General features: G+C 43.1%; 1 protein-coding gene across 4 annotated transcripts in view; it reads left to right on the plus strand.

Moving 5' to 3' along the window:
- The window catches only part of OSBPL3 (oxysterol binding protein like 3), a 297701-nt gene that overhangs the window by 225280 nt on the left and 57386 nt on the right, over positions 1–15035 (plus strand). For all 4 annotated transcript variants that reach the window (XR_012724374.1, XM_075315350.1, XM_075315352.1 and 1 more), the window contains 2 exons: positions 538–691; positions 8846–8967. Coding sequence is in view for 3 of the 4 variants with exons in the window: in XM_075315350.1 (XP_075171465.1) it covers positions 538–691; positions 8846–8967 (276 nt within the window). In the remaining variant the exon portion in view is untranslated. The remainder of the gene's footprint in view (positions 1–537; positions 692–8845; positions 8968–15035) is intronic.

Genomic DNA, 15035 nt, shown 5'->3' on the forward strand with positions numbered 1-15035 from the left:
CCATGTACAACACTTGCTTTTATTGTTCCCAATTTTTCAGTGCTGGAGAGAAGCGGGGTTAATGCCGCGCTGTCGCCAAAAAGGAGGAAGATTGTTAATTCATTAAAGTAATTTATTTTATATTATAGGTCTATGCGTTTCAGTGCTCAAGTCCCTTCTTCAGGCCCAAAAAAGAAAAATCATTAACATTATTGATTTTTCTATTTTTTTTTCTTTTTTTGGTCCTGAAGAAGGGACTTGAGCACTGAAACGCATAGACCTACCGTATAATATAAAATAAATTACTTTAATGAATCAACAAACTTCCTCCTTTTTGGCGACAGCGCGATGTTAACCTTTCTTCTCCTCTGTAGCACTGAAGATCCCTCCACGAAGGGCTGCAGCAGCCGCCATTATCTTTATCCATAGGCATTGTGACTTTCACAACCCCATAAGGGGAGTGTAATCTCCTGCACATTACACTTTTAATATCTGGTAAGACCCTATTTTGCGCTCTTTGTCCTCAGCTTTTACACTTGTCCCCAATTTTTAACATAGGTGCCGCCAACCATTGCTGGGAATATAAGATTGCACGCTTCCAACCCAAACCTCTCCACCATAGATTATACCGAGGAGAAACAATACTCCAGCGGATCGGACAGCTCCGAGTTCTCCAAGATGCAGGATGATTTGTGTCATATTGCACACAAAGGTGAGAGAATCCTAGTTACAGTGAACACTGCTTTGTCCATCCGCAAACTGAATTGTATTTTTTTAATCTAAAAGTTTTTGCTGATTATTATATATATTAGTCCAGTGTTTTTGTTCCTTAGCCCCAAATCTCCTTTATAGACACAGAGCTGCATGATAAAATGAAGGCTAACTCCAGCCATCTGCAGTAAACATTGAGGATGACTAGTGATGAATGCAGACAATCAGATTTGTATTACATAAAGGGGTTGCACCAAGTGTATAAATTATTCCCTACTAATAAGGATAACTTATAGACTACTGGGGGTCAGACCTCTGAAATTCCCATTAACCCAAGAACATGATTCTGCTCAGCTGTATCCAAATGGGGGGTAGGTAGAGTATGCGCACCTCCATTCTGTGTGAGACTGACGAAAGTGACGAGCACACTACTCTGTCATCTCTGGCCATTCAATAGACTATGAATGGAGCACAGATTGAGCATGTTCCACCTCTGCTCCATGTAGACGGAGCTGTACAGAGCCATATTCTTTGGATCAGAGTTGATCTCGGCTGTTGGAACCGTAGCAATCAGTAAGTTATCTCTTATCACTTAGATAATAATCTTTATTTTTATATAGCGCCAACATATACCACGGCATTTTACATAAATCAGTAACACTGTACACAATGAGGTTCACAATCTAAATTCCCTATCTGTACGTCTGGAGTATGGCAGGAAACCGGAGAACCTGCAGGAAACCTACTCAAACACAGGGAGAACATGCAAACTCCTTGCAGATGTTGTCCTTGGTGGGATCTGAACCCAGGACCCCAAACACTGAGCCACAAGAAGATATCAAAGCGTTTCCAAGTTGCCGATTCCTCAGTTCGAAATGCAACTAAGAAACCAGGGTCAACTGGAACAGTAGATGTCAAACTCAGGCCCACTGTGTACTTGACCCACGTGTAAATACCAAATGTGTACTAGAGCTGGCCCGCCAGTAGACAGTGCATGCACTGTCAATACTACAAATCCTGCATTTCCGGTCCAGCGTGCTCCCTGGTTACTACAAGGCTATTGACAACCTGCTGCATAGTAATGGCTATGACGTGCTTCCTGACCGGCATTCACCTGAGCCGGTAGCTCCCTTCTCTTCTCCCCACATCAGCGCGCACTCCCCTTGTCCTCTCCTATACAGCTCCGCACACAAAGCGCCTACTACCCTCTACCCTCCAGAAGCTGAGTGCAGGTAAGGTAATGAGCCGATGTGCTCAGGCCATGATTTATCTTATTACTCCATTTGGTCATGTACACTCTCTTTTGTTATTTTTGCACATTGCAATCGTTTCCCTATGTATTGAGATCTTATAGTTTTTGTTCACTCCCATTTTGACTTTGGGAATATTAAGGTTTCAGTGCTGCTTATCTACTGATGTGCTCTACTTCCCTATTTTTCCTTCTATTTCAGTCACCACATCCTTTGCATTCCCCTGTATGTTTCAATCTGTTGCCATAACCCTAACGTCTCTTGCAATATTGGGGTTCCCCCTACCTTAGGTAGATTCCCCCAACACATTTTTTCAGCTCCTCACCTCCCTACCGCACTAACTAACCTCTACATGGAGCTGATCGAGCTCCAGAGTAGTAAGATGCTGTGGGCACTGCACTCCTTCCATCCCTGACACACTGCCCCAGCTCCAAACAAACGCTGCTCAAATGCGGTCTATATCGGGGTCGTCAACTATTCACCTTGATGAAGACGAACAGAACTTCACACAGGAGATGTCTCACTGATGAACACCTTCACTCAATCCTGAGGATTTCCTCAGCTCAGATCCCGACCCCAAATGTTGATGTACCAACATCCAAAAAAAGATGCCAGGCATCTGGCCTGGACCAATGGGTGTCAGAGTAGATCAGGGCTTGAAGGAATGTTTTCTTAATACACTTTTTTTTTTTTTTTTCTTGCTAATCCAAGGCATGGGCTTGACTGGTTGGATATTTATTGAATGAAATGACTTATTATTATTATTATTATTATTATTATTATTATTATTATTATTATTATTATTATTATATTATGAGCCTGTGAATAAAAGGTTACCATTGAAATGTAACTCAGAAGGCTACAAAAAGAGAGAGAGGTAGATTTTTTTTTAATTATTTTATTTAAGAAATCAATGTCACAGATGAGTCTTTTTGTGACCTTTCATTTCTCTTGTGTTTCTAGTATAAAGCTTTGCTTGTTCCAAATTAAGTTTGTTCCCATATAAAAAGGTTCATCGTTAAATTGGGTGAGAAGGAAAACGTCCTCACTTGTAGACATTTGTTCCATAAATATCAAGATTAGCCCAAGACTTAAGCTGGTGTCACACATAACGACGACGACAACGACGTCGCTGCTACGTCACCATTTTCTGTGACGTTGCAGCGACGTCCCGTCGCTGTCGCTGTGTGTGACATCCAGCAACGACCTGGCCCCTGCTGTGAGGTCGCCGGTCGTTGCTGAATGTCCAGCTTCATTTTTTGGTCGTCACTCTCCCGCTGTGACACACACATCGCTGTGTGTGACAGCGAGAGAGCGACGAAATGAAGCGAGCAGGAGCCGGCACTGGCAGCTGCGGTAAGCTGTAACCAGCGTAAACATCGGGTAACCAAGGGAAGACCTTTCCCTAGTTACCCGATGTTTACGCTGGTTACCGGCCTCCGCTCTTGCTGCCAGTGCCGGCTCCTGCACTGTGACATGTGGCTGCAGTACGCATCGGGTAATTAACCCAATGTGTGCTGCAGGAGAGCAAGGAGCCAGCGCTAAGCGCGGCTCCCTGCTCTCTGAACTGTGACATGTAGCTGCAGCACACATCGGGTTAATTAACCCGATGTGTGCTGCTGGAGAGCAAGGAGCCAGCGCTAAGCGCGGCTCCCTGCTCTCTGAACTGTGACATGTAGCTGCAGCACACATCGGGTTAATTAACCCGATGTGTGCTGCAGGAGAGCAAGGAGCCAGCGCTAAGCGCGGCTCCCTGCTCTCTGCACATGTAGCACAGCGACGTTATGATCGCTGCTTCTGCTGTGTTTGACAGCTAAGCAGCGATCATAACAGCGACTTACAAGGTCGCTGTTACGTCACCGAAAATGGTGACGTAACAGCGACGTCGTTGTCGCTGTCGTTTAGTGTGACACCAGCTTTAGTCCAAGTTTTTCATTTTGTACCACTGTGTATTTGAGTTTGACGTCCCTGCCTTATCCCTATCAGTAGGCAAAAATGTGTGCATTTGGTGCTATGTTGATAGGCAGGGGGATTTGAGGCTCTGTATTAGATAATGGAGGTCTTACAACTATAAAGAACTTAACCATTAACTTAACCAATTCCATTGATATTATTTTAACATTCTTTATGGTTAAGTAGGTTTTCTTGGAATTGAAAAAAATTGAGCCGATGGCAGGAAATATGACAAGGTTAGGCTGGTTTCACACTACGTTTATTTAACATCCGTCCATAACGTTTTTTAGCGGAAAAGCGGATCCAGTGCAAATGCGTTTTCATTTCAATGCATTTGCAATGGACTCGCGTTAACATGCGTTCACCTGCGTTTGCGTGCGTTATAGTGCGGATCCGGTGACTTGCAGTTTTTTAACATGTTTCAAAAACGCTACTTGTAGCGTTTTTGAGCTGCGTCAAAATACTGCAAGTCACCGGATCCTGACTAAACAGCACGCAAACGCAGGTGAACGCTGGCGTGCTGATAGACAGGATCCTGCTTTTGTACTGAGCATGCCCAGAAAGTACTGAGCATGCCCAGAACCAGTCTCGCGTAATCTGTCTCTCTCTCCTCCTCCCTCCCTCACCCTCTCTCTCTCTATCTATGTCTTTCCCCCTTCCTCTCTCTCCCACCTGAGAGCTGCGGACACTCGTAACCAAGGTAAATATCGTGTAACCACTTCTCTTAGTTACCCGATGTTTACGTTGGTTACGTGTGCAGACAGCCCTGCTCCTAGCAGCTGCAGACACTCGTAACCAAGATAAATATCGGGTATCCAAGCCCGATGTTTACCTTGGTTACCAGTGTCTGCAGCTGTCAGAAGCCGGCTCCCAGTCTAGTTCCCCTCACTCCCGATCACATGACTCCAATGCCCGCCCCTAAACATCCAGTGCAGGATCCTGCAAAATAACAGATGCGTTTGCATACGTTTTTTGCTGTAAAAGCAGGATCCGTATTTCCGCTAAAATAACGTTTTGAACGGATGTTAAATAAACGTAGTGTGAAACCAGCCTTAACCGAATCATTACCCAGTGCTGAACTGGTCCCGGCAGTCTTGTTGGCTTATTCTGCAGGGATGACATGCTATACATGCACATGTGACCACTGCTGGCAATCACTTTGCTCACAGGTGAAGCCTGAATGGACGGCATGAGACCACTGCATTATGGCCAATGATTGGCAGCAAATAAGAAATAACGTTTGGAACTCCATTCTATGTCTGAACTGGGTGCAAAAACCTAAAAAAACATCACTATGGGGAGATAAGGTATGCACACCAGTGACTATGTAAGGGGAATACATGTACCGTATATGCCGGCGTATAAGACGACTGGGCGTATAAGACGACCCCCAACTTCTGCCCTAAAAATATAGAATTTGGGATATACTCACTGTATAAGACTACCCCGCTCCCAAATGAAAAAAAGTCTGCTTTGATTGCAACATGTTAATTTTAATTCCGCGAGAGCCGTACAATATGTTTTTAAAGGGCCATTGACAGATCAATCGCTCCAATGTTCACTTAGTACAGCAAGGAATGCTCCTCCCTGCTGTATAAAGCCACAACTGGACTGAAACAATGGTACTATACTCTGCTACAAACTACAAACAGACACACACAACTCTGCTACAAACAGACAAACACACACACACAACTCTGCTATATACAGACAAACACATACAACTCTGCTACATACAGACAAACACATACAACTCTGCTACATACAGACAAACACACACAACTCTGCTACATACAGACAAACACACACAACTCTGCTACATACAGACAAATACACACAACTCTGCTGCTCTGTGGGGCCTGCACCCGCGGCTCGGCTCAGATATCGCCCCCATAGTGCTGCCCATGGCCCCTATAGATCGCACAAGTCCCCCTGTGTCAGATATGGCCCCTAGGCTGCTGCCCATAGTAAAATAAAACCCTCTTTCCTTATCTCCTCCAGCGCTGAGCTCCCTCCTGTCTGGCTCCGTGCTTCTGTTCTTCCACTTCCTGGTTCTCAGTGCGGTCATGTGATCGGCACAGCAGGCTGAGCTCTCTGCCTGCCTGATCACAGTGGAAGCAGGGACACGGGGAGAAACGCTGCAGGGGTAAGTAAAGCTTTTTTATTTTAGAATGAGCAGCAGCCTGGGGGCCAAATCTAACACAGGGGTGGGCATGTGCGATCACACTGGGACGCAGGCTCATATAATATGCACCGCTGCCCCAGCCCCTCACTGCGTGCGATTTCAGCACCATTGGAGATGGACAGCGGCTGTGCATATTATATGAGCGGGTGCAGGAGATCAAAGGCTGCAGCCCGCAGCGTTCCCCTGTGCTCCAGAGCTGCTGCCCCCACCTCCCCTGGACGCTGCAGTGTACATATATATATATACCCCCCCCCCCCCCCTTATATCCGGCGTATAAGACGACCCCCCACTGTAGCCATTATTTTAAGGGGGTAAAAAGTCGTCTTATACGCCAGTATATACGGTAATAGCAGAAACTGCTGTGTGAATGCTGACATGAAAAATTCAATAGCTATATGTAAGAATGAAATGTGAAAAATGGAACCTGCATTACTGCCATGAATATATGAATCAAGAGAAATTTAGCTACTGAATTGATCAATGCAATAGAGCCCCAACACTACGCCAAAGTATTTCTCTACGTTGGGGTCCCTAGCTTGTGTGTGTCCTCTCATGCAGTTAAAAAACTTACCGTGTATGGGAAGCTGAGACCCAGGCTATATATACGATGTGGATTGGCAATAGGTGTGTATGGGGAGGGTTCACAAACGGTTTTCGTTTGTGAACCCTCCCCATACACACCTATTGCCAATCCACATCGTATTTTCCACATCGTATTTTCCTACTTTACATTAATCAGAGTTATATCGGGTAAGACCCTATCTGCGCCTTTCTCTCTCCCCCCACCTCTAGTACCCAAAAGTGCAGATCAAGAGAGCAGACTGTCATTCATTACATGTCTCATACTGGTACCTCCCCCTTTCATTTAAAATAAGCTCTGGAGGCAGATTCTGTGTCCGGACCTGAGATTTTAACAACTCATTTATATACTAAGGAAAATGTGAATATCTCTGGAATTAGACATCAGATCACAGATATGCCAGTATCCTTTTATTTTACTTTCTATGACCTGCATGCCCATATAGATGGCCTAGGAGGGATGATCCCCCTTCGCATATGAAAATACTTAAACGTCATAGTGACTATAACCTATTAAACAAAAACATTTGACTGTGGCATCCAAGCACTTTTTAAGGACTCCATGAACCTTGATGAACCCCTGGCACTGAAATCCAAATTTAGGAAATTGAAGTTTCAATCAGAACTTTCCTGTCTTAATTTTTTTTTTTTTTGCTGTGCTATGATGGGGTGATTTCAGGTGCCTCACATTTAGAGGTGATGTATTTGTGTTTAATGTCCTATGTATCAAAATGCAGATGTAGACATGCCTGTGCTATTGGACCGCTGCCAAACCACTGATTGCTGCAATTTAATCATTTTTATTTCTCTAAAGTTCACCTTGCTTTTGTAGACTCGAGACGCAAGACAAAAATCCTTCTGACATTTTTATGTTCATAACAGTCAAGAGTGTGTCCTGGATATGAACGCCTGCTCTAAATGTATTATACGGCGCTCGTGATCCTCTGTGGGCACATGTTATTCATGTTCTGTTCTTAGGTGACCGTGTAAAATAAAAGCTTGAACTTTTTCGCTGCACCCTGGCATTACTGAGTCACACTTCTATTCAAGATCAATGAGTCAGAACATTAAGTGTCTGAAAATGTGCCATTATCAGTCATACAGTCACTAAGGACATTTTATGAACACGTTTTTGTTTTTTTTAACGTGGCTTCTACTCCTGTTTATTGTATTGGACACCTCCTTTTTTTTTTTTAAATGGACTGTAATATAAGATCTCTGGCTGGTGCCATTTGTAAGGAGAACCTGTTCAAAAACTTATTTAACTGCAGAAATAGTTAATCTGTAGGTAAATATCAATAAAATCCTGTCTGGCTGTTTTATTTGAGCTGCAGCTGCAGGGACAAAATAAACATATATTCTCCCTGCAGCTGCCTGCTGCCTGTCCTTCAGACTGCAGGACATGGTTAAAATCACCGCTGACCCAAAAAATGAGCACAGTGAAATCACTCCCCAGCACATTAATTAAACGCCTGCACTGAAGTGTATGCGTATGCAGAGCAGGCTGTCAATCAAATAGCTGGAGACTGTAGTGAGCATTGTCTGTAACCGCTCCTTAGACTGCATGATGGAAAACAAGAAGCTGCAGGGAAGATGTTAGGTAATTTTCTCCCTGTATCTGCTGCTCCAATAAGGCAGCCAGGCAGGATTTTAATGTTATTTACTTAGATTAACTTTCTGTCTGCAGGTACGGTAAATAGCGTTTTTGGCCATGACAGGTTCCCTTTAATACAGATTTCAAAAAAGATGGCACAGACACCTGCAATTATCATTATGGAATGGCACCATATTTTGGTGCATACTATTGCCCTTCACTTTGTGTACTGGTCAGACAGAGCTTTGCACATAAACTGATACTGTTGTGTGTGTCTCTGATTGAGCACTGCCCTGATTTGATCAACAGCAGTAACTTGCGATACCACTTGTCTCCCCTAAAACGACCCTCTAAAAAGGGGTTTCCACAACAGCATGCATATCCAACAGCCATGAGCCAAAGCAATGTATACACTGTACAGTAGTAAGATGTGCTGAATGTAGTATGCATTTTCCATCCTGATACATTTGGAACCATTTGTGCCAATGTATTGAATTCTATTGCACGTAGTGCGGCTGAATTTGCATTTGCCTTTTCGTGTGGATGCTCTTATGAAGTAGTTGGTTAATAATATTCACTTTTTTTTCTCTGCAGCTTATTTCACTTTAAAGTCTGCTTATAGCACTGTCTTTGCTGAGCGAGAGAAGCTTAAGCAGCTAATTGCGCAAGACTCTTCCCCGACCGTACAGATGATGGGTTTGAAGAACGCCTTAGTGGTAAGCGGGTGCAATATGTGTCTGCATCTCCAAGATGGATTATTTACTACACTCACATTTATTTTATTTGAGTTAATTAACTTTTTGATGCTTTGTAATTTTATTTACATGTAATTATTTTTTAAAGGTTCCCATCATTTTTGAAATGGGTTGTCCCATATATGGCATATTGGTAGGAGATACCATAAGCATACAATAAAGGAGCCCCAGTGTGTACTTTTAGGAAGGTAGAGGTGGTCGTATATGCTGCTTGTCTCTAGGGATGAGCGAACCCAATCTGTAAAGTTTCGGGTTCATACTGGACATCTAGTGTCTGGAACTCAAACTTGAACACTGATTTCTCATGGACGTCTGTCAGAGTTCGGATGCTGAATAATGCTTGCTGAAAGCCTGCAGCACAGCCAGTCTACAAGCTTTTGGTTTGGAGAAGATACTTGGACGCTGCTGGAAACAAAAAATAAAAAAAATATGGGTCCCCCCTTTTTTAATAACCAGCGCCGGTAAAGCAGACAGCTGCAGGCTGCAGCCCTCAGCTCTCTGCTTAACCTTGGCTGCTTCTTAAAAATAGAGGGGATCCCATGTCAGTGTTTTTTTTTTTTTTTTTTTTTTTTTTTTTTTTTTTTATATATAAATAATTTATTTATATATATAAAAAAAAAAAAAAAAAGATTGTGGGGTCCCCCTATTTTTAATAACAGACAGCTGGGGGCTGGTATTATCAGGCTGGGAAGGCCCATAGTTATCTGGCCCTTCCCAGCCTAAAAAAAAGCATAATATTACATGAGCCAATTCTGCCACTTTGCTCAGTTCTTCTCAATTGCCCTGATGCAGTGGCAATTGGTGTAATATTTTTGGGTTGATGTGAATTGACAGCTGGCATCAAGCCTAGGGGTTAGTAATGGAGAAGTGTATCAGACATCCCTATAACTAACCCAGTAAGTGTAAAGTAAAAAAAACACACAAAAATAGTTTATTTGAATAAAGACTCCCCCACAGTTCCTCGTTAACCAATTTATTAATTTAAAAAAAAAAAAACAAAACCTTGAAGTTCTGACGTAATCCAATGGTGGAATGTCCCACAATGCCCATAGAATCCTATGGAGCTTCGTTCCGAGCACAAGGCTCCATAGGTCACTCCTGGACAGTGGCATGCATGGAATTTCTCATGCGCATGAGAAATTCTGGGTTTGCCGCTGACCAGGAGTAACCTGTGGAGCCTTGTTCTGAATCTAGGATTCTATGGGCATTGTGGGACATTACACCAATGGATTATGTTGTAACTTTGAGAATTTGAGATTCCGGAATTTGTAGGTTTTACCTCCATTGCTTTTAAAGGAAATCTGTCACCAGAGACCCGGGTTCTAAAGATGTATCACTTACTGGGCTGCTTGCTGTTTTAGCTGTGTCACGGTTTTAGCTGCTGATGATCTACCAGTTCTCTGAATACTGAGCTCTGTTTAACCCCACCCACACCACTGATTGGCATCTTTCTGTGTACACTGCATAAGCAAAAAGCAGCCAATCAGTCGGGTTGGCAGGGGTTATACAGAGCTCATAAACATGGTGGACTACATGGCAGCAGGTTTACTAGTCCGCTAGTCATAATCTCCTGCGGATAAAACAGATGTTTTATCATAACTATAGCAAGTACTTGTAGCTCAGTAAGTGACACATCACTGTATTAAGATCTCTGACCCTATATTATGCTGCTCTCAGATCAGATGAAAAAAAAAAACAAAAACCTGTTGACAGATTCCCTATAATAATATAGTAGGGGCTCAACACCTTCTATACGCTTTTTATAGAAATCTTTTTTGTGCTTTGTAATGGAAGCCAGGAATATATTTTGCATTTTTTGGCTGAACTATACCGTCCGGTCAAATTATAAGATAGCTAGAGATATATATATATATATATATATATATATATATATATATATATATATATATATATGAGAGAGAGATAGATAGATATATATAGAGATATAAAGATAGATAGATATAATATTAGTTTTTATCATTATATTTTTTGCTTAAAGGTGTTGTCTCACCTGGACAACTATTTTCAATAAATAGACATGATCATCTTTTCCTAATAAGCTCTAAGCTATGTTTCATGTCTGCGCCCATGTGTAATAACTAATGCAAACAAATCTCCTGTATCGGAGAGCTGAAGACTTGATGAAGCTACCCTTTGTTCATTGTCTTGTATGAGGCTTGCAAAATCTGTTACTTTTTTGCTTGATGCCTTTCATATCCCATTTATACAAAAAGAAAAGCATATAGACTGGACCTCCAAGTCATTTACGGTAATAATTTGCTGACTAATCAAAATTTTTTTTTCCATAAATTGTTATAGGGACATATGTAAAATGTACCTGATCCTGATTTATTCTATATTTTTCTGTCTGCATTCTTTTGAATTATTCTAGGCTGTAAAACAAAATGCTGAACTTAGAGAAAGCTTATGCAGAGTTCACGCTGATTCTTTGCTTCATGATTCAGCCCTTAGTGCAAAGTGCAGTCGAGTAGAGGTGGGTGGAGATCTCCTTATGAGAAAAGAAAAATGCAGCCCCCCCAAAAAAATAAAATAATGCTTTATAGCTCCTGGATCAAATTGTACACAGATATTTGTCACCCACGGGGTAAATCTGGTCTTGTTGCAGTAGGATTTTGAGTAAAACTTTAATAAACATAAAGACACTACAGAAAAATCTTCTTTTTCTGCTTAGACATGGACCGTAAGTAAACCTGCTGAGCCTAATATATGAATGTACAGTAAAGCCTCGGCTATCTTGTGTCTGTTCTTTATGTAATCTTACCTTGTCGTGTGAGTTGGGACTGTTTAGACAGCTTGTAATAATTCTGCCTTCGTATCATGGGATGATGGAACTTGTATACTAGGGATCATCTGGTAGTTCTAAGAATTCGTAATGAAATCAGATAAAAATATATTTAGTCCTCTGCGAAATGCCCCTTTGCCCTAGTACCAAAGCTTCCATGGTTCCTACCGGTCTGTTAACTCGTTGGTTTTTAAAGGGAATCTGTCGGCAGGTTTTTTCTGCCTCATCTCAGAGCAGCATGATGTAGGCAAAGAGATTCTGAGTCTAACAATGTATCACTTGGATTACTGGCTGCAGCCGATCTGACGAAGTGAAAGATATTATTTTTGTATGTAGCAGAGCTCTGGGAGCTGCCCCTGCCCACACCAGGCTATCAGTATATTTCCACAGACAGAAGCTGTGAATCACAGAAGGGCGGGCAGTCGGATTATAGCTCACTGCTCCTGAGACCCACTAATGATAAAGCTAAGAGGCTTAAACTAACATTTCAGGTAAACAAAAACAGAATTTGAAATAAGAGATGGCTGGCTGCAAACTGCATGTTACCTCTTACAGCATGATGGCTTCAGATTACATAGCAGAAGCCTGTTGACTGAGTCCCTTTAACCAATGATCACTCTGTCCAAAAGATGCTGATCACGAATAGAAGATCTTCACATTTTATTTCATAGATTTACTAACTAAACAACCCCTTTAAAGGTACCTCATTTAGGATCCTCAGCTATTACACTAAACAGATGTTCTCTCCTTTGGGTTTCTCCCACTCTAAAGACCCCCACATGTCCATTCATTACATGTAATGTAAAAACAACATTCATAACAAGTGACAGGTCCTGGTTAACAGAGTGACAGACTGATATAATAGAGGCCGCTTTCCAGAAGGACTTTGGGATCGGCACTGCGCACTTTCTCCGATGGATGGTGCCGTGCTAATTTGATTATAGCCTCTGTTGCGGTGGCTTACACTTTTCATTGTGTTGATGGACTACTCACTGGAATAATGAAGTACCGATAAGTTCCTCCACGTGATTCCAATAATAGTACAGTACTACATTATAAGTTATTAACAAGATTTTGTTATAAGGAACCTAACCTTATTTAATATTCGCACTTTAAGAATTAGACAAGCCTTTACCATTTGTGAGACTTTGAAGAGTTTGAGTTTGTTCATGTGGATAATAAGAGCTCAGGCTTTCTCCTGTACAGAGCCAGCTTGTCATGTCCAATCAATCATTCATGAAGAGCCAGGTCCCATTGAGGGATGGCCTAAGGAATAGTGTTATGTGAGATCCACCATCATTCTTATTATAAAAAAAAATTAAAAGCATTTGGATTTCATGTCCTTGTGTCAGGAGACCAGATTCCCCTCAGGTGAATGGCACAGAGAGGATAAGGAATGATAATAGAAAGCTAGAAATGGTAGAGCCGGCTTCCTAAACACGGCGTTGTCCTGACCTACATACAGCCTTTGTGATTTCAGTGTCTGTGCGGCATTGGAAGATGTATATATCTGAGCGCAATATGTTAGGGCATCATTTTTTCATTACTAATTCTAGACTAGTGTTAATTTAGTAATAATGTTATCGGGAATATTAGGCCATCTTCATGGAAATGACATATTCGTGTTAACACTGACTGCAGGAAAAATGTGTCCGTGCATTGAGTTATTCCCATCTCCTAATTTTATTCCGTCTTCTAACGATATGCCATGTTGATAGGACTTGCAATCTAGTGTTTGATTAGCTAGGATCTGACATCTTTGATACCTACTGATCCTGAATATTGAGACAGCAGCACTGCTCTAGTCTTCCAAAGTTTGCAAGGAAGTGCATCTACCTGAATAAGGCCGACGCTGCAGTTCACAGCTCAGCACTTGTCCGGTGAAATACATATGATACAAAGGTATTGATGGTTTAGATCCAATGATCTTGTGCTTCTGAGAAGTTCTGCTGCTCCCGTTTCCTAAAATTGCACTTGTGATTATTTTTTTTTTTTTTCTTCATCCTGTCACTAGGCCCCAATATAGTTAAAATGATTTTATGGTTACCCCCTGGAAATGATATGCTTTAATCTTTTCTGAAAGGGGTCACCATCTACGTCAGGGGTCTCAAAACGCGGCCCGCAGGCCGCATCCGGCCCCTCAGACTGCTTCCTGCGGCCCCCAGGCCCGTGCCCCTGTTCACTATCGTGGCCGGTGCAGGGGCCGCAGCCACTGTCTGCACTTTGTCAGATGAATGTTTTTCCGGATTTGCGCTCTCGCACCGGCAACACAATCATCTGACATAAATCACTGACGGCGGCTGCGGCCCCTGCACCGGCCGCGATAGTGAACAGGGGCACGGGCCTGGGGGCCGCATGAAGCAGCCTGAGGGGCCGAGGGAACGCGGGACAGGTGAGAAGAATGGTGTTTGGTTTTTTTGTGTGTGTATGTGAAGCACGGCACATTAACCCTTTAACGACCTATGATGTACAGGGTACATCATAACTCCCTGGTACTTAAGGACCCATGACGTACCCAGTACGTCATGGCGAAATCGCGGCCCCGGCAACCCCGGTGGCTGCGATCGCTTTGCAATGCAAATACCTTAGATTCGGGGAGGAGGGGACCTCTGCCTGACCTCAGGAGGGGGGGTGGTGTCTCCTCCCCGGACCTATGGAGGCTGTGATTGGCTGACTAACGCCGCTCACCCAATCACAGCCACTGTAATGTTTCAGCCATTGAAAATGGCTGAAACATTGAAATCCAGCCATGGCCAGTGCAGCTGTAGCACCGATCATTGGCTGGAGCAGGGTGACCTCTGTTTCACCCGCCCCCAGCTCTGATTGGAGAGACCGGCCTTGTGACCGATTTCTACAATCACTGTGGATCTGGTGCCGGAGACCGCCCCCTCAGCTTCACTCCTGCGTCTGTGGATTCAGAAGCTGAGGACTTGAGAGTGATCGGTAAGTTATAGCGCCAATGCCCCCTTTCACCTGCCGCCACTGCCCCCTTTCACCTGCCGCCACTGCCCCCCCCCCACCCATTACTACAGGATGGGGACAAAGTGCGCACATTACTATGGGATGGGGATAAGGCTGGGGACATTACAAGGATGGGGACGTTATTACTATAGAATGGGGACAAGGTGAACACATTACAATAGGATGGGAACTCGGTTGGGCGCAATATTACAGGATAGGGACATTACTACAAGGGGACAATGATGGGAAACACTATATAGGATAG

The sequence above is a fragment of the Anomaloglossus baeobatrachus genome, chromosome 6 (genome assembly GCF_048569485.1).
Source record: "Anomaloglossus baeobatrachus isolate aAnoBae1 chromosome 6, aAnoBae1.hap1, whole genome shotgun sequence".
NCBI lineage: Eukaryota > Metazoa > Chordata > Amphibia > Anura > Aromobatidae > Anomaloglossus > Anomaloglossus baeobatrachus.